Source organism: Bos javanicus, chromosome 1 (genome assembly GCF_032452875.1).
Source record: "Bos javanicus breed banteng chromosome 1, ARS-OSU_banteng_1.0, whole genome shotgun sequence".
NCBI classification, from domain to species: domain Eukaryota; kingdom Metazoa; phylum Chordata; class Mammalia; order Artiodactyla; family Bovidae; genus Bos; species Bos javanicus.
In genome coordinates this window covers 45,332,440-45,353,374 of record NC_083868.1, presented here as the reverse complement: position 1 = coordinate 45,353,374, position 20,935 = coordinate 45,332,440, and the positions used below count along the sequence as shown (strand labels likewise).

The following is a 20,935-nucleotide window of genomic DNA, read 5'->3' as shown; positions in this document are numbered from 1 at the left end:
TGTCAGTTACTGTGCTTAGGAGATTTCTCTACTATGGCCCTTCAATAATATATTATTATCCCAAGTTAATGTAATGTTATCCTCATTAACAAGACTGGAAAATTGGGTGGTTTAGTAATTTGCTTCTGATCATAAATCTAATAAATGTAATCTTACTGGGGGAAAAAAAAGCATTTTAGTTTATAATATTGAGTGAAACCATTTCTGTTGGAAATTTCCAGTAATATGAATAAATCAGGGAAAAGTAAGAGTTATGCCTTAATCACATGTTCCTATTTCCCATTTGAAAGGTTTCCCTTTAGGGAATTCCCTGGTGATCCAGCAGCTAAGATTCTGTGCTCCCAATGCGGGGGGTCTGGGTTCTATCCCTGGTCACAGAACTAGATCTCATGTGTCACAACTAAGAGTTTGCATGCTGAAACTCAGGATCCTGAATGCCCAACAAAGATCAAAGATCCTGTGTGCTGCAACTAAGACTCAGCACAGCCAAATAGATAAATATTTAAAAAATAAAGGATTCCCTTTAGTTGGAAGGAGAACTGCCACTGGTACTTCCTGGAAGATGTACCACCGTGTGTCAGGCACTGTAACCTCACTCAGGCACATAAACTTCACCCTAATTCTCATCCTCACAACCACCCCAAGAAGAGGGTGTCATCATCCCCATATCACAGAGGGTAGAACTGCAACTCAGAGACTTTGGTCATGTCCCCAGTATTACAAAACAGCTGATTGACTAACAGGGTTCCAAGCCAGGAGGGCCTGCCTCCAGAACTCTGTGTGCTCCTTCTTCTACCCAACATGCTCTTTCATCATTTAGCCTTTCTCCATGGGGCAATGTGGCTTGGACACAGTGGCTTGGAAGGACAGTGGCTTGGACACCAGGGTCTGAGTGAGTCATCTCAGCAGTTTGATACAGTTTGAACAATCGGTACTGAGACATAGTTGGTCCCATGAAGACATGGTACTGTCTCTCCCTTAAAACACAGATTATAGACTGGCAGATCCTGAGCCACATCTATATCACAGATGTGCTTTGCCTGCCCTGCACATTTTAAAAAATAAGTTGAATTAATTCACAATGCTTGAAAAATTAGGGAACTTCACGCAGAAGTCCATAGTCTCAGCTTACTTCTAAAAATAGAAATATCTGGCCACACCAGACCTGTATTTCAAAGCATGAACAGCAACATGTATTCTCCATTGATTCATCATTCAGGTTGGTAGCTGCCTGACCAAGTGGAGCAGTCCAGAGGCCTTCATTTTTACACTGGTGCTATGTACTTTATTTATTAACCAATGTCACATTCATAAATTTTTCTAAAATATCAAAGCTGACAGACTCCTTTTGTTGTGTCTATTTTATAGATAAGAAATCTAAGTAAGGTGCAAACCTGCCTCTGGGTCTCCAAACAGTCACAAAGGCACTTGCATCATTGCAAGAGCTCAGGACTCTGCATAAGGGCAGGGCTCCATTCTAAAGGGTTGAGTAATTAACAAAAGAGAGATCAATCATCAAATTAGAAATCTGAGCCTACAGTACCCATAAACTCCAGGAGGAGAATGCCACCCAGCTGCTTTGCCTGCTGTTTGGACATATCTGTGTTTTGTAATACCCCTTTATAATACTTCAAGGAAAGCTCACAGTGGAAACCAAAGTGATCAGAGCCCAGGTCCCTGAAGGCCCTGGAAGAAAAAGAGACTTTCTAGCTCCTCTGTGCTCACTGTTTGGAAATGACAATAAGGAAACTCAAACCATGTAGTCAATTCTCAGTTTAAGGGGCCCAGCCATTTCAACCAGGGTGTCAGAACTGCTTCTCATGTTTTCCTCTCACATCAATACATGGAGGTTGACAGAGAAATCTGTGTCAACCAAAGGCCTTTTGAGAGGTTGAGTTTAATGACCTAGTTAGTTTAAGGACTAGCTCTCCAGTTCCCACCCATCAGTCTCACTTGTGTTCCTTCAATGCCATTCACATTACTCACCTATCCCAGCCTGGGGAGTGATCAACTCCAGCTCCCAGAGGGAAGACGTAACAGTTGTTGTGGGTTAAATCATTCCTTCTAAAAGGGCGTGTTGAAGTCCTAACCCCTGATACCTGTGAATGTAACCTCATTTGGAAATAAGGTCTTTGTAGATAACATCCAGATGAGGTCATATTGGATCAGAATTGACCATAAATCCAGTGGTGAGTGGGGCTTCCGTGATAGCTCAGTTGGTAAAGAATCTGCCTGCAATGCAGGAGACCCTGGTTTGATTCCTGGGTCGGGAAGATCTGCTGGAGAAGGGGTAGGCTACCCACTCCAGTATTCTTGGGCTTCCCTTGTGGCTCAGCTGGTAAAGAATTCACCTACAATGTGGGAGACCTAGGTTCGATCCCTGGGTTGGGAAGAAGGCTGCCCACTCCAGGATTCTGGCCTAGAGAATTTCATGAACTGTATAGTCCATGGGGTCACAAAGAGTTGGACACAACTGAGCGACTTTCACTTTCCAGTGATGAGTGCCCTTATAAGAGGTCCATGTAAAGACACAGGTATACAGAAATACACAGGTGTGACTCTGGAGGCAGAGATTGGAATTATGCTACCAACAGGCCAAGGAAAGTCAAGGATTGCTGGCAACTGACAAATTCTCCCTTGGGGCCCCCAAGAAAGAACCAACCTGCTGACAACTTGATTTTTAGTTCTATCTCCCAGAACAGTGAAGTCTTCCTGCTTGTTGGAATTTGTTATTGCAGCCCTTGTACACTAATACAGGGGCTAAGGCTGAAATAAGCAGAAGAGTATCACCTGTCCTAAAGCTCAAACCTGGACACACTGGTGACTCTCACTTATCTTTCAAACCCCAACTAAAGTTCACCTTCTCCTAGAAGATTTCTCAACCCTCTTCCTATGGAATTAATAGTATCTCCTCAAGGCAGAGGCATTTTCAGGTTGGAACATTTCATTCAAGCAACAGTCTCATAAGATATCATTACTATTTTTTAGTTGAGGAATCTTAAGCACACAGAACAGTTAGTCTATGGTCATGTGATTAATATGGTAGATCCAGAATTCAGATCTGGGTCCGCCTGACCTGGACTCACAGACTTCTCCCTTCATGCCACAGTCACAACTGTTTTTTGAGTTTCCAAAATAAAATCCCTCCCACGTGTGTTGTCCTCTTTCCTTGATTCTCTCTGCACTGTGGTCCTCACACTGGGAATGACAAAATGCAAAAGTGAGCTTTAGAAATACTCATTCACAAACAGACTCAGAAAACATGATTCATGGAATAAATAAATGTGCCTGAGAGATTTTTTTTAACCTTTTCTAAATTGCCTTTGATTAGGCTTTTGAGAAAAATATATTTGGCTGTAATGTGGTTCAAGAAACCATTTTGATAGGTGGGGAGGGGAACTCCCTTCAGGTTTGTCTATAACTTAATCATTTATATATGAGCTATTTTAAATAATGGCCACTGTGGGTATTTTCCTCATTCTGTTCACCTCTCCATATTTATGGTTCCAAGAACCCAGGTGTACCTTTTCTCTAATCTGTCTATATATTGTTTATTAATCACATATGGGGAAGTAGTAAGAGAAAAAATATGCTGAAAAGCAAATCACAGTGTAATAGTACTACCTGAGATAGAGTTTGGGGCATAAACATTCATAGCAACAAAACATGGAAGCAAAATAAATTCACCTAAGCCCCTGAAACATTTTTGTTTCAGAGGAAACTAACAGGGAGAGGGCAGGGGAGGAGACGTATTGTTGTTAAACCTGCCTTTCCCGCCAGTGTGTGTGTTTGCATTGGTATCAAATGTTCATTTTCCTTTAAGTCCCAAACTAATCTAGGCATAATGACAGATGGAAAGTTTTTAAATGATCTTGGATTTATGCCCAAAGATTCTAACCTCAAATCTCTTCCTTAGAAAAGCTCTTGGGGAAATATGAAAATATTATTCCTCTGCCAGAAAGAACAATATTAAGCCAACCTATGGCCTGGAGAATCCCAGGGACGGGGGAGCCTGGTGGGCTGCTGTCTATGGGGTCACACAGAGTCAGACACGACTGAAGCGACTTAGCAGCAGCAGCAGCAGCATGGTCAGTTATGAAAGCTCACAGCTTCCTCCCTCAGATATTTAATCAAACATTAATGATTAAAGAAGCACTAAATAGTTTCATTCATTCTGAGCTTATCTTTATTATTCCTTTTTTCAACTCTGGGTTTCCCCCTTTCTCCTTACTTTCTAACTTCTTTATTTGCATATTTAGCTCTTTAAAAACTTGATTTAGTAGATATATGGAGAATCTTCAACCCAACAAAGATGGAATATACTATTTTTTCAAATACATGGAACATTTACTGCCAGTGACATTGGGCTACATTCCAAAGGCAGTCTCAACACATTTTAAAGGGAACACATACAAAGCAATAGAATTGCAAATAAACAATAAAAAAGAAAGAATATTTTGGGGAAACTGAAAAGTATGCTCCTAAATAACTCATAAATTAAAGAGGAAAGCACACAGAAAATGCAACATTCAAAATTTCCCAAGAGTGAAATCTCACAGGAGGTAGCTAAAGTAATATATAGAAAAGGAATTCTTTTTTTTTTTTAATTTTATTTTTTTTGTTTATTTTTTTTAATTTAATTTTATTTTTAAACTTTACATAATTGTATTAGTTTTGCCAAATATCAAAATGAATCCATCACAGGTATACATGGAATTCTATAGAAAGGTATGGGGCTTCCCAGGCAGCTCAGCAATAAAGAATCCACCTGTTGTGCAAGACCTGGGCTCAATCCCTGGGTTGGGAAGATCCCTTGGAGGAGGGCATGGCAACCCAGTACTCTTGCCTGGAGAATCCCATGGACTGAAGAGCCTGGCAGGTTATAGTCCATAGGGTCGCAAAGAATCAGACAGGACTGAAGCAACTGCGGACACATGCAGTCTTAGATGTATTATATGTGAAAATAAGAAAATTAAATATAAGTGAATATTCAACTCAAAAAACTAGAGAGAAAGAGAAGACAACCTTATGACATTAAAGAAAAAACTGAAAATAAGGAGAAATTGACAAATCCATAACTAATATAAAATTTTAACAGATCTCTATCAGAAAGTGAAAGATCAACTGAATGAGAAGCAATTAGAAACAGAGAATACATAAACATACAATTAAAAAGAGTTCCAAGAGCCTGCCTTTACCCCACATTGAGAGGAATTTTTAATTTCCTTTTAGTTTCCCTGGAGCCAAACAACCAGCCATCATATCTACCCCAGACCTGGAGTCCATAGGCCTGCAGTCCACATCTTCTCCAACTATGCATTCCTATTCTGTCTGGCCTGCCGGTGGCTTGCCCTACTTTGGGTTGTTTAATTGCAACTACATATTTTTTACCCTCTTACTTTCATTTAGTTTTCTCTTTTTTAATATCTTTTTAATTTCATAGGTATTTTTGATAGTTTATGTATCATTGTTATATGTTTGAATCAGAGGAGATTTGCTGAAGTATAAACCCACTTGTCATCTTGGTCAGAAGTTACCACTGTTGAATTTTTTTAAATTTATTTTTAGTTTTGATCAGCAATACATGCACAATATACAGTAAAGTATTCCCATCAAGAGATACAGAATGCATAATTATGTTTTACATGCCATTCTATTTAGCTTCCCAACAGATGATAAATAATCTCACAATGCAACTTCTGTATACCAGCTGGTTAAATTTACCGATTATAAATTTTATCACATGATAAGTAATTTTTTACTTTTTCTATATGATTTTTCCTTCAAAATAACCCTTGAATCTAGCTCTTTCTACTCTCCCACAAGCTTAAATATCACATCTTTCCTAGCTACCATTTCGACCATGATATTTCTCTGCCCCTTGCCCACAAGGGCATTGTTATCACTCTTCACTGAAATGCAAATCCCTGGAAGAACCTCATCATCCCATATCCTTGAACTTTAGTGACTAAAAATCTCCTTTAAGAAATCTTCTGTCATTAAACCACATTCACCTTTCATCCCAGACTTTCATTATATCTATATATGTATATTGGATTATGACTTATCAGTCTCTATAAAATAGTAGTCCCCAATCTTTTTGGCAACAGGGACTAAATTCGTGGAAGACAATTTTTCCATGAACTAGGGTGGAGGAAGTGAGAGTTTCAGTTCAATTCAAGTGCATTATATTTATTGTGTACTTCATGTTTTTTCATATTATATCAGCTCCTCCTCAGATCAGACATTAGATCCCGGAAGTTGGGGACCCCTGCTGTATAGTAGATGTTCACTATGTTTTCAACAACACTCCAAGCTTAGGGAGTCAACAGTAAAATGGAAAATGCCTGGGATTTGGAGTCAAACAGACCCACATTTAGAACCTAGCTCCATTATTGAGTGATCCTGGGAAAGTAACTTGCTCTCTCTGAGCCTTCTTTATCAGTCAATTGGGAATGATAATATCTAACTTCCAAGTTGTCGTGAGGACAAAATGAAACACAAGGACAAAATGAGAATGAAATAATGTGTATGTAAAAGTCGCGTCCAGCAGCCAACACACACTTATTCCTCAACACATAATTCCCTCCCTTTCCTGCCTTCCATGTTTCTCAAGCTTATTACTCATTAGGCTTTAAGTGACTTTAACATCAGGAACTGCTTCCAGCTAAGCACCAGCTCAGAGTTCCTACAAAATGGATATTCAGGTGTGTGAAGAAGGTGGACACCTCCCACCTCCTTTCCTGCTGCTCTGTCACTATTCCCACCAGGGTCACTGAGCCCCTCAATTAAGCATCACCTCTCAAAGGCTCACATTCTCACTGCCAGCAGAATATCAGAAGGGAGTCTCTGGGTTTCAGAGCACAACACCTACAATCAAAGAGAGAAGGCCATCAGTGCAGACACCAGGCATGTTGACTGGAGGCCCCAACTCACCTGCCAGAACCAGCTTCCCTGAAGCAGGAAAAGGCTTGTCCGCAGAAGTTCCACAGTTATACTGGTCTGTGCAAAGAGCTCCATGAAGGCAATCACGCCTGTCGAAAATACGACCAAGACCAGAAGCTTGTGCACAAAGATGTCCAACATTTCCCGGCCATGAATGTGATTGTAGAAAACAAAAGCTGTCAGAGGCAGAAAAAATTGTTTGCCTTTTTCAGTGAAACTATCTACTGTTTCCCTCAATACACAACTTTCATAAACACACACATTTATTTGTCCAAAATATCAGATGCTCACTGCTTCCTACAATATTGGAAACCTCTAGCATTTGGGGGGACTTCCCAGGTGGCACAGTGGTAAAGAATCTACCTGCCAATGCAGGAGGTGCAGGAAATGTGGATTCCATCCTTGGGTCTGGAAGATCACCTGGAGTGGGAAATGGCAGCCTACTTCAGTATTCTTGCCTGGAAAATCTCATGGACAAAGGAGCCTGGTGGGCTACAGTTAATGGGGTGGCAATAGAGTCGGACATGACTGAGCACACAGCATTTTTGGAGTCATCACTACCTCTTTAGGATGGAATCTTTGAAATTTCCTTTCCCCTTCCCCAGCTTTTATTCTCTTCTCCACTATATCATGACATTTTCTATAACTATATTTCAAAGCCATGTTTTATGCAAAAATAAGAATAATAAGCATGAAGGGAACAGTGAAACAGGTGTTGAGGTGAACAGACAGATGAATGAGACAAACCTTCACCTTAAGAAATTCAGTCCACTGAAGGCAGTAAATATACACACAAGTCATAAGAGTGGAATTTGATGGGTGTTATAAGATTCTCTGGAAGCTCCCAAGAAGTAGTAACTAACTATATTTTTTAATCCCATGGACAGAGATGCTGGCTTCAGTTTCATCCTTTTCATTTAGATGAGAGGGAAAAGATGTTCACTGAAAATATGGTAACACCCTCAGATAAAGAGAATCATGGCATCATGGCTGGTGCCCAACCAAAGCTCTTACCTTTGGATGTGGGAGGCAAAGTGGACATTAGGAAAGACTATCTCTTGATAATGGGGAGATTTTTCTAGTTTTACAAACAATCTATCCCTTATATATAAAATAAATGAAAACAAATCATTAAATACTTGTTTTCAGTGTTTCTGTACAGAGTAACAGGGAGGCTAATGGAACAAAGAATGTTAGGACTTCATTTTTATGCGACAGGATTTTTTGGACCCTGTTTATCATGTAATGGTGGAGTTTCACTATATCAATATTAGATTTGGAAGCTACTCTACTGTGAGTGGTGGTCTCCTTGTTTGAGGATATTTATGCTTCACTATTCTCAGCTCAATTTTATATGTCAAAAATGGAAATAATGATCATCTCTTGGATAAATCAGAGATAAACAATGGCTGTCATTATTGTTGATTCGTTGCTTAATCATAACAGACAAGTTCTGCAAGCCCCATGGCTGGAGCCCAGTAGGCTCCTCTGTCCATGGAATTCTCCAGGCAAGAATACTGGAGTAGGTGTTTCTTTAAGAAAATGTGAACTATGAATAAAACACATTGAATTTTTTCATGTGTTGTACTAAATGAGTCAGTGTGTGTGTGTGTTAGTATTCAGTCATGTCCAACTCTTTGTCACCCCATGGATTGTAGCCCACCAGCCTCCTCTGTCCATTGAATTCTCCAGGCAAGGATACAGGAGTAGTAGCCATTTCCTTCTCCAGGGGATCTTCCTGACCCAGGGATCAAACCCAGGTCTCTTGCATTGCAGGCAGATTCTTTACGAACTGAGCCACCAGGAAAGCCCAAATGAGTCAGTAGGGAAGGAAAATCTTTGGCATCCTGTCTAGGACATCTCAGTAGCTCACCACGGCCCAAACCAAACAGATGACCTTGTGGGCCAAGGCTATACCAGGACGCAAAAGAAATATTATTGTAAAGGGCTAGACAAATGTCCAAGAATAATGAAAGGTATATGAAAATACTCATACTTACCCTCCACAAATAAGGCATTTGATAACATTAACTTGCTAAAGGAGGCAGGAAGTGAAACGACGGTAGAAGATAAGATATTGGTTACACCCAGCAGCCCAAAGAAGAAGTACATGGTAAAATGCTGCCAGCTCAGGAGCTGGACCCATTGACCCTCTTTGTAGTCATATAAGGTCAGGTGTGGTCCTCCAGGATAAAACTGTTCTCCAAGGATGCCTGCAGAGGGATATATCACACTTTAAGCCATCTTTCCACAATTTTACTGAAAAAGGAAGATGAAGAAGAACCAGGCTACTTCTTATCCCAATATATTATCTTTTTATGGCACTGATTCTTCTATCTGGGCTGTTACCTAACAGCTGAGCACTGGTTCTTTAGGCTGGTTTTGAAGCTTCAAAGATTGGTTTGGATAATCATTCTTAGTCAAAGATAGTGAGTTTCATCAAACAGCTATTTCAGATCTTCAAAGCTAATGGTCTTAGTTCCACAGAGTTCCCTGATTAGTTCCCCTGATGGCCTTAGTTCCTACTTTAATCTAATGACTAGATAAATCCTGAGTAATTTTAGATTTAGATTTGTGAGGTTAATCCTATAGCATCTGATTAATTCTTCTTACATAGTACATCTTTGGGTAGTGAGTTGTGCTTGGTTCAGGATTAAAATGCTAGAGTTCAGCTTCTCCCCAGTTACGGATAACTGAGAAAGCACACACAGATATAGCATACAGTCTAGCCAGTTACACAAATTCTGAAAAACTTTCTTGAAGATGCTGCTTCATTTATTTATCTATAGAATTTGGCAAGGAAATTCCTCTCTTTGAAAAATAGTTGATCCACAGTTGGATGACCATCGCAAAGACCTCTCATCATGAACAAAGTATGAAGAAATCTGAAGGAAAATTAGGAAGTTCTGCCTTCAATAAAGGAGAGGCTGAAGTGGAACTCTAAAAACACAATGTTTTTACAGAATCATAGAACCAATGGAAAGGCTTTACAATCATCTGGCCCAACCTCTGTCTCTAATTTAGTAACCACACAAAAAGGATGAACACAGAAGATAAGGTTTTCTTCAACCTGAACCCTGTGGATAGCCTATCAGCAATAATTTATTATTGACACTTTCCCATAATCACTTGATTACCTTTGTGACATTTTGAAAAATGGTTTTGGATAGAGTTAACTCTTTCAGGCCTCAGAATAACTGACATAAAATTATCTTAAAGGCTCCAACTAAATCTAAAAAGAAAATTCACCTTGACTGGACAGGCAAGTTAATTGCTATGACTAACTCATAAGGAATAGCCCTTTGTATAACATGAAGTATAAGTTCTAATAAATTATACTAGGTAGAAATTACAATTAGAATAGGTATTCAGGTATTTTTAATGAAATATTTATTTTAGCAATTTTTTGTTTTGATATTGAATTATCTCTTTGCATGTGAAAATACCCCAAAAAGCAAACAGAACACAGAAAAGGGTCACTCACCCGTTAAAGTCATTCCAACTATTACAATTCCTTCCAACATTTCAGCTCGATGGAATAATGCTTTGGAATCAAGGTAAGAAGTCCGTTTCTGCTTTTTGAAGGCATATTTCAGAATGTACTTTATAGTCCACCAAATCCCCAAGATAAAGAAGAAGGATCCAGGGAGAGCATGGCCTTTGAAGTTCCCCATAACTACCAAAATAAGAACACAGAGAAGATGAAGGTGTTTCCTTTCCAAAACTTGGCCAAAACATCACTTATTCCCATGTACTATCTTCTGATGATGGTAGATATATACTGCTGGGTCAGAGGATCCAGTACAACTGTCGACAGACATAGACCAATTACAGGATCAACAATACCATCAAGTAGAAAGACAGACATTGGTTGAACAATTAACCTTATTCTAGGCACTGTGTCTACTGGTTTACATGTGATCTCTAACCTAATTTTCACAATATACCAACGAATCAGGGGTTAAATCATATTTTCAATTGGGATACAGGTGTAGAGAAGTGAAATTACTTATCCAAATCTCACAATTATTAAAAAAACTTTGATGGACGTGAGTCTCAGTGAACTCCGGGAGTTGGTGATGGATAGGGAGGCCTGGCGTGCTGCGATTCATGGGGTCGCAAAGAATTGGACACGACTGAGTGACTGATCTGATCTGGGTGTAGAGTGAAAGAGAAAAAGAGAGAAGTCTGGGATGGATGTTTTGGCCTGAGAACCTGGGAGAAGGGACTTGCCACTGTTTTTAACAAGGAGCTCAAAAGATCTCTTAAAAGTGATAGTGTGTACTCAGCCAAAACACTTTAATCATATTTGAAAGATAGTAATAGGAAAGTTCTATCTTTATGTTTAAAACTCAAAGTGATATGAAATTGCCTACAAAAAATTTTAAGTAGGTAATTTCAGAGTATCAAACATCAAGTGTGTGGAAGAGACCACTAGTGCTCATCAAATATCTGTGTATTCTTCCACGCACTTTTCCCAGCCTCCTCTCCATTTTAATCAGAACCATGTTTCTAGTTCTGTCCAGCAGATTGTGGCATTTGTCACTTTCATGTTAAGTCAGTTAAGAGCTTATGTGACTCCTTTAACTTGTTTTTCCCCCGCTTTGGCAACCTAGGCATGGTATAACTACAACATAGAAGATAGTCAACCAGATTGCATTAGATTTTTGCAGGAAACAACTCTTTATTGAGTTAAGTCATTAAAAGTTGACATTTAACAGCCTAATCCAGCAGATTGAGAGGGATACCAAGCCAAATCAAATTTAAATTCTGTAAACATAACTGCTATATGATCGAGCAATAAAAAACAGAAATATCCTCCTTTTTTGGTCAGTGCTATAGAAAACCAGGCTTGAATTGAATTGCTACATGATCAAGCAACAAAAAACAGAAATACTCTTTTTTTTTGGTTTTGACCAAATATGTCTTGAATTCAGTCTTACAGAAATTCAGTCTTGAATTTTTTGAGTTTACATGAGTAGTCCTTTGTTCAAAGCTAATGTACCTTCTACAGAATAACAAAGAGAGAACTCAGAATCATCCCTGTGGATTGGACAGTAGATCAGTGCAGAAGAACTCATGAGAGGGGGATTTCAGGATTCTCCCCAGCCCAGTAGGGCTGAGTGCTGGACCCCTTGGTTTGGGACAGATTCCTTTGAGTTACTTCCACATCCTCCTGACAGAACCGTGAAGTTTCAAAGATGAACTATGAAGCTGACTAAAACACTAAAAGTCTCTTAAATCTCCAGCTGAGATCCCAGACGGACATTCCAGCAGCCCCTGAATCATCCATACACTGGAGTGGGTTGCCATTTCCTTCTCCAATGCACGAAAGTGAAAAGTGAAAGTGAAGTCGCTCAGTCGTGCCGGACTCTTAGCGACCCCATGGACTGCAGCCCACCATGCTCCTCCATCCATGGGATTTTCCAGGCAAGAGTACTGGAGTAGAGTGCCACAAGAGACTAAAAAATACGTCTATATGGGATTGAAAAGTACACCTACACTGTAAATTTTTTTTAACTTTTCTGGAAAAGAATCTGATATATTCTAAAGGAATCTTAAAGATTTTTACGTTCCTTGGTACAGGGATTGCACTTCTAGGAATTAATCCTAAACATCTAACTGGAAATAGAAGTACCAAATAGAAATAATATACATCTTTAAAATTAGGAGATAGGGGATATATTTAGTTAAAATAAATAAATAGGATTTTTTTAAAAACTGAGGAAGATCTGAAGACCTAGAAAACTAGATCTGAATCCCAACTTTACCATTTACCCACTCCATGTCTTTGGGAAAGTTATTTACCCCTTCAGGGCCTCAGATTCCTCTTCTGTTGTGATCATGGGGCTCATGTGCTCAGTGGTATTCAACTTTTTGCAACCTGCTCTACAGTAGCCTGCCAGGCTCCTCTGGCCATGGAATCCTCCAGGCAAAAATACTGGAGTGGGTTGTCATTTCCTTCCCCGGGATCTTTCTGACCAAAGGATTGAACTCTCATCTCTTGCATCTCCTGCACTGGAGGCAAATTCTTTACCACCTGGGAAGCCCCCCTCTTTTCTTAAGTAAGACAAACTTTCTAACTGATAAAATGAGATATTTCAAAGCAAACAAACCACAGTATTATTAAACAAGCTCCTGCTATTCTCAACCCATCTCAAACTATGAAAGAAAAACAAAAGTAAAACCAGATGAGAAATTCTACTTGGATACCAGCTGCAGCAAAGCAAGAAGCACCTATACCATTCACCTAGCAATCATTCATGTATGGCCTGTAACATTGCTCCTGCTGCTGTCTTAGAGGGTTACTAGAATTTTCTGTGGTTATTTAACTCCTTGACTGCAATTAAAGTATAAGCTGCAAGTAGATTGAAAGCAGGAACCAATCTACTCTTCCATTCCCCACTGGACCTATGAAGCTCTAAGTTAACAAGAGTAAATAAGCCCTTCTTATAACACAGGATCACATATTTATTCAACACCTCCATTGAACTAATCATCTTATTTATACCACCCACTACCAGAAAATAATATTTTCTCCAGTTATCACCACTCATCCACTTACTCAAGCCCAAAAATATGAAAGTCACCCTAGAGTCCACCTGTGTCCCTGAAAACTAATTGGTTATTGATACTTACTGCCTCTACTTCCTTTGTCAATCCTCTCCTGCCCCAAACTTGGTTGACTTCCCCTAGCCTCTTGAATTTTATCTACTTGGAAAATCCTCCCTCATGGACAGACAGAAAAGAATCACTCTTACACCTTCTCAGAGTACTCAGTTCTTATTTTAATGAATTCTTTGTGTGATTAGTTACTGGAAATGTGCCTTCTCCATTAGCCTGTATGCTCATCACTATATTGTGAGAGCCTGTAAAGCAGGTAATTGAGGCCTCTCAGTGGTTATGAGCCTGGGTCATCCATTTTTTCTCTTTTTTTAGGTTCTTGGTATATGGGGGATAAAAAAGAAGGAAGTTCCAAACAAGAGTTACCAAAATTGTGGTTGCTTTTAAATATTCAGGTTTTCCTAATATATACTTTGAATACACACATAAAATATATTGCGTATTTTAGAAATGGCATGAAAATATCTGAATTGTAAAACTCTAAGCCAAGTCTACCTCCATGACCAGCTAACAGATTCTTGTACCCCCAAAGGCTGAACAAACCAGTATATCTCAGAACAGTCCCTGGGATGTGATTGGGAGGCAATGGGAATAGTTGAAAGATTTTGAGATGATCAGAGTGGGATAAGAAATGACTCCTTTTCCTATGTCAGTTATAGAACTTCTGTATCGTTAGCCTTTTAATCTGAAACATTCTAATGGTTCCAATCTTTCTGTTTAAAAGACCCAAACAAAATGAAGTCAAAGCAGTCTTGCTATATTTGCCTGGCTAAGGGACTCAACAGACCCAGTTGCTCCTAAAAACAAAAATGGCACTCACTTAATTTCACTTCCATTGTGGAGAGAGAAAACTCACTCAGAACCTCAAACATCACTCAAGTCAACTTCTAGAACACCACCACCTGTACATCTGTCTTTTGTTCCCTGGTTTCCTATTGCCTGCAAGTGCAATTGCTGGTAAAAACCTAGTAATCCAGAGTTTAATTAGATCTCAATCCAAAAGCTGACATGTTGCCTTTGGAAGGAGAACATGGGGCCCTCCTCCACAAAGCAGAGCACTCCCGCCAGACAGCCAGCAGAAGCCCCGGGGAAATCACCAGGCTAGCAAACCAGAACGTCCTTCATCAGCAACCTCCCTGCTTGATTGCACCACTTATAAAGGTTCAGGCGGCCCTAAAGTGGTGAGCTTCACGATTCAATCACTGGTTTCTAGCTTCCAGTCATCCTAAAAATTTATACACTTCCCCATCCAGAAAAAACCCTCTGCTCCTAATGACACCAAATATCACCCCCTAAGCTAAGACAAGAAACAATGCCTGAAACCCCTATTAGCTGTATTTTACTGACCAACACCTGCCATACACGAACACTCACTCACCACCCAAAAGGGAAATATTTTAAAACTCTAGCATTTGGGGATAATACTGAGCAAATCTCAAGTGCAAAATCAGGTGTTAGGTGTTCATTCCCATTAACCAAAGCCACTTAAACAATGACCAGGCCTGTGTACGGAAAGAGGAGAGAACTGAAAATAGTTGCGAGAAACAGGTTCTGAAATTTACTCATTGGATTCTGAACCAGATATAAATGAAAACCATGGAGAAAAATTTAAACTAAAAATTCATCTTCAGCCACCACCAAACTTCAAGTAAAAATTCATCTTGAGCCATGACCAAAATAAAATAGTACTAAATCTTATTTAGTGACTCATATCAAGACATTTATAAATCCAACACAATAAACCAATTTGAGCTATTTCTTGAGCTCACTTTATCATTTGCCTTCATTTTCAAAGCAATGTGTATACAAGCATATGTAGCTTTGATTTTTTTTTTTTTTGATTCTCCATCATTCCATATCAGTTCTTTCTCTCCCAAATTTCAACTGTTGATGTATGGAACAGTCTTATGGACTCTGTGGGAGAGGGAGAGGGTGGGAAGATTTGGGAGAATGGCATTGAAACATGTAAAATATCATATATGAAACGAGATGCAAGTCCAGGTTCAATGCACGATACTGGATGCTTGGGGCTAGTGCACTGGGACGACCCAGAGGGATGGTATGGGGAGGGAGGAGGGAGGAGGGTTCAGGATGGGGAGCACATGTATACCTGTGATGGATTCATTTTGATATTTGGCAAAACTAATACAATTATGTAAAGTTTAAAAATAAAATAAAATTTAAAAAAAAATAAAAGACATTCTTAGTTAAATTATCCTTACCTTCACACTTTCCTCAGTGTCAACTCCCATGCAATTCTCTTCTCCCAGAATAGAATTTACAATGGTCCCAGTCTCAAGAAGGAAAAGCAGATACTGACTGGCCTAAATCTAAAATTGTCCCGTTTTCCTCCTTGGAGACTAAACCAATGTGCTCACATTAAATCAATGTGCCACCTTGAACTTGAGCAGATAAATCTTCCGAATATGTCACAATGCCTGCGTTGTGTGTCTAAGGACCACATCCTTTTAAACACCCTACCTCCAGTTCAAACATTGTGCCACAGAATATTTCCCAATGAGACTCACCTTGACACCCCACCCACATGACCACAGTCCTGTCCCACCTGCTTTGAAAACCAGAGCCAGGAGAACATGTCTGATCTTTGGCCTCTGTCTTCCAGGCTATCAAGATGGACAAGCAACAAAAGGAAAGACCATGGCAGCAGTAATGTAATAAAGCCTGATTTTAAGTCTGATAAAGACAAACCATCTTCTTACAGGGCATCAAGCAAGAGACTGGCACAGGTGCTTAAGTTGGGAGTCACAGCCAAATCAAAGTTATAGGAATAAGAAAGTTCAGTTCAGTCACTCAGTTGTGTCCAACTCTTTGTGACCCATGGACTGCAGCACACCAGGCCTCCCTGTCCATCACCAACTCCCAAAGTTTACCCAAACTCATGTCGGTGATGACATCCAACCATCTCATCCTCCGTCATCCCCTTCTCCTCCTGCCTTCAATCTTTCCCAGCATCAGGGTCTTTTTAAATGAGTCAGTTCGCATCAGGTGGCCAAAGTATTGGAGTTTCAGTTTCAACATCAGTCCTTCAAATGAGTATGCAGGACTTATTTCCTTTAGGATGGACTGGTTTGATCTCCTTGCAGTCCAAGGGACTCTCAAAAGTCTTCTCCAATACCACAGTTCAAAATAAGAAAAGATGATGGGAAAACATTTAAGTAGGTCAACAGTGAAGGTCACTTGCCCTCACAGAACACACAAACTGATGGATAGGTGAATAAATAAGTTAGATTAAATTATTCTAAGCCAATATGAGGCTTGCACAAAGTAAAATGTGGACAAGAAAGAAGCAACAGTCTGACTCTAACCTGGAGAGCCAGCAACTGCTACCTATCTGCATTCAAGTCTTATTTCCTCCTTCAGTGTAAACTCTTGGTGAACAAGTGCCATGTCCCCTAGAATGCTTCACACCTAGTTAGCACTCAATAAATAGCCAATGAATGACGAGCTCCTGCCTGGGACCCCACCTCCCTGAAACACTGGTCTGGGTGGCAAACAGGATCAGAAAGAGTCAGGGTGCCTAATTAAAGGCAGACTGGGCTCACTTCACATCTACTAAATCAATCAGCAGGAGGAAGCCCAGAAGTCTGCATTTTTAAGAAGTACTCACCACTTGATCTTTAGGTACTCTTGAGTTTTGAGGAACAAAGGCTTAGAGTATGTGGGGGACAAGCAAGGTGGCACAAAGACACTCAGATTTAAATGTGGCTTCCCCATCACCATACCCCAGAGGTATTTGTCTTTCATAAGTACCTAAGTCCTGATGTGTTTGCTTACATCACACTTCGTATTAGGCAATGGTGTGTGGCTCAACACCTGCTCTTGAGACCAGACGCTAATCTGGCTCTGTCAGGTGACAATAACCATTCCAGAGTGCTGCCATTCTATTTATTTCACTCTATTTTATCATGCATTATTAAGACATCATTTTACTTTTATCTTTTCTATACCCCTGGTTCTAATTCCCATATCCTTCTCAATGTTCAGATAGCTAAAACCATCCATGTCACATGGATCATTCTTCTTCAAACATCCAGAATCACAAACAGAACACTCAACTTGAAACTATGTGACAGGATAAGGAAATCCAAAGACATCTTGAAAAACAAAACTGACAAATAGAAAGTAAGAATAAATGCCATGTTACATTATGTGCCTGTAGCCAACTCTTCAAATATAGAAGCCTAGATTGTTTCTGTTAGTAGTGTTGCACCTGATATGGGTAGGAAGCTGCTGCTGCTGCTAAGTCACTTCAGTCGTGTCCGACTCTGTGTGACCCCATAGATGGCAGCCCACCAGGCTCCCCCATCCCTGGGATTCTCCAGGCAAGAACACTGGACTGGGGTGCCATTGCCTTCTCTGGGGTAGGAAGCTAGCAGGTACTATAAAGTGCGAATAACTTTTGATGTATCTGCTTATTCTCTCTTTGAGAAAACCGAAGGAAATATTCTTTCCACCACAGTTCAGTTCAGTTAGTTGCTCAGTCGTGTCCAACTATTTGCGACCCATGGACTGCAGCATGCCAGGCCTCCCTGTCCCTCACCAACTTCGAGAGTTTACTCAAACTCATGTCCATTGAGTCAGTGATGCCATCCAACCATCTCAACCTCTGTTGTCCCCTTCTTTCCACCATAGGTATGAGGAAACTGATACTCCAAGAGATTTACTAACCAACACTATGGCACAGAGTTATTAAAGACCAGAGCCAGGATTTCAAGTTCTTTATATATCTGATTCCAAATCCCATTCTGTCCCCCTAGATCAGGGCAAAGACTAGAAAAGGTTTTTGAATAGTCCCATCAGAAAGTCTTCATCAAGTACATTTGCATAGGTTAAACATAGAAGGGAGAGGAATCGTCCCTCTAGGATTATCAATAACTGAATTATCAGCACCAGTGAAGGAGGTGAAGCTTTTAATGTAGCCACAATATTTATTTATCCACTAGGATAGTCAAAGTCAGAATGCACAAGGATGCCAACAAAAAAGAAAACCAGGCTGAGTAGTGTGCAACATCATTTGACAAAGGTCTAGACACTGAGATGAGTATTAGTGATGTGGTAAGAATCTAAAGCAGTCATCTGTATTTCCCGGCTTCATTCAGTTCAGTTCAGTCACTCAATCGTGTCTCATTCTTTGTAACCCCATGAACCGCAGCATGCCAGGCCTCTCTGTCCATCACCTACTCCCAAAGTTTACCCAAACTCATGTCCATTGAGTCAGTGATGTCATCCAACCATCTCATCCTCTGTCATCCCCTTCTCCTCCCACCCTCAATCTTTCCCAGCATCAGGGTCTTTCAAATGAGTCAGCTCTTCACATCAGGTGGCCAAAGTATTGGAGTTTCAGCTTCAATATCATTCCTTCCAATTAACACCCAGGACTGATTTCCTTTAGGATGGACTTGTTGGATCCTCTTGCAGTCCAAAGGACTCTCAAGAGGCTTCTCCAACACCACAGTTGGAAAGCATCAATTCTTCGGCGTTCAGCCTTCTTCACAGTCCAACTCACATCCATAGATGACTACTGGAAAAAACATAGCCTTGACTAGATGGACCTTTGTTGACAAAGTAATGTCTCTGCTTTTTAATATGCTGTCTAGGTTGGTCATAACTTTCCTTCCAAGGAGTAAGCATCTTTTAATTTCATGGCTGCAATCACCATCTGCAGTGATTTTGGAGCCCAGGAAAACAAAGTCAGCCACCATTTCCAGTCTTTCCCTATTGTTTGGCATAAAGTGATGGGGCCAGATGCCATGATCTTCATTTTCTGAATGTTGAGCTTTAAGCCAACTTTTTCACTCTCTTCTTTCACTTTCATCAAGAGGCTCTAAAGTTCTTCACTTTCTGCCATAAGGGTGATGTCATCTGCATATCTGAGGTTATTGATATTTCTCCCAGCAATCTTGATTCCAGCTTGTGCTTCTTCCAGCTCAGTGTTTCTCATGATGTACTCTGCATATAAGTTAAATAAGCAGGGTGACAATATACAGCCTTGATGTACTCCTTTTCCTATTTGAAACCAGCCTGTTGTTGCATGTCTAGTTCTAACTATTGCTTCTTGACCTGCATACAAATTTCCCAAGAGGCAGGTCAGGTGGTCTGGTATTCCCATCTCTTTCAGAATTTTCCACAGTTTATTGTGATCCACATAGTCAAAGGCTTTGGCATAGTCAATAAAGCAGAAATAGATGTTTTTCTGGCACTCTCTTGCTTTTTCGATGATCCAGCAGATGTTGGCAATTTGATCTCTGGTTTCTCTGCCTTTTCTAAATCCAGCTTGTACATCTGGAAGTTCACGGTTCATGTGTTGTTGAAGCCTGGCTTGGAGAATTTTGAGCATTACCTTACTAGCATGTGAGATGAGTGCAATTGTGCGGTAGTTTGAGCATTCTTCGGTATTGCCTTTCTTTGAGATTGGAATGAAAACTGACCTTTTCCAGTCCTGTGGCCACTGCTGAGCTTTCCAAATTTGCTGACATATTGAGTGCAGCACTTTCACAGCAATATCTTTTAGGATCTGAAATAGCTCAACTGGAATTCCATCACCTCCACTAGCTTTGTTCATAGTGATGCTTCCTAAGGCCCACTTGACTTCACATTCCAGGATGTCTGGCTCTAGGTGAGTGATCACACCATCATGATTATCTGGGTCATGAAGATCCTTTTGTACAGTTCTTCTGTTATTCTTGCCACCTCTTCTTAATATCTTCTGCTTCTGTTAGGTCCATACCATTTCTGTCCTTTATTGAACCCATCTTTCCATGAAATGTTGCCTTGCTACTTCTAATTTTCTTGAAGAGATCTCTAGTCTTTCCCATTCTGTTGTTTTCCTCAATTTCTTTACACTGATCTCTAAGGAAGGCTTTCTTATCTCTCCTTGCTATTCTTTTGAACTATGCATTCAAATGGGTATATCTTTCCTTTTCTCCCTTGCTTTTCACTTCTCTTCTCACAGCTATTTGTAAGGCCCCCTCAGATAGCCATTTTGCTTTTTTGCATTTGTTTTTCTTGGGAATGGTCTTGATCCCTGTCTCCTGTACAATATCATGAACCTCCTTCCATAGTTCATCAGGCACTCTGTCTATAAGATCTAGGCCCTTAAATCTATTTCTCACTTCCACTGTATAATCGTAAGGGATTTGATTTAGGTCATACCTGAATGGTCTAGTGGTTTTCCCTGTTTTCTTCAATTTAAGTCTGAATTTGGCAATAAGGAGTTTATGATCTGAGCCACAGTCAGCTCCTGGTCTTGTTTTGCTGACTGTATAGAGCTTCTCCATCTTTGGCTGCAAAGAATATAATCAATCTGATTTTGGTGTTGACCATCTGGTGATGTCCATGTGTAGCG

The 20,935-nt window shown here is 40.1% G+C and overlaps 1 protein-coding gene across 2 annotated transcripts in view; it reads right to left on the bottom strand.

Moving 5' to 3' along the window:
• TMEM45A (transmembrane protein 45A) overlaps positions 1–20,935 on the bottom strand; it is a 116,094-nt gene that overhangs the window by 17,366 nt on the left and 77,793 nt on the right. For both annotated transcript variants that reach the window (XM_061382524.1, XM_061382604.1), the window contains exons 2-4: positions 10,430–10,621; positions 8,946–9,158; positions 6,937–7,121 (exon numbers count right to left, since the gene is read on the bottom strand). In XM_061382524.1, the coding sequence (XP_061238508.1) occupies positions 6,937–7,121; positions 8,946–9,158; positions 10,430–10,619 (588 nt within the window). In that variant the 5' untranslated portion in view covers positions 10,620–10,621. The remainder of the gene's footprint in view (positions 1–6,936; positions 7,122–8,945; positions 9,159–10,429; positions 10,622–20,935) is intronic.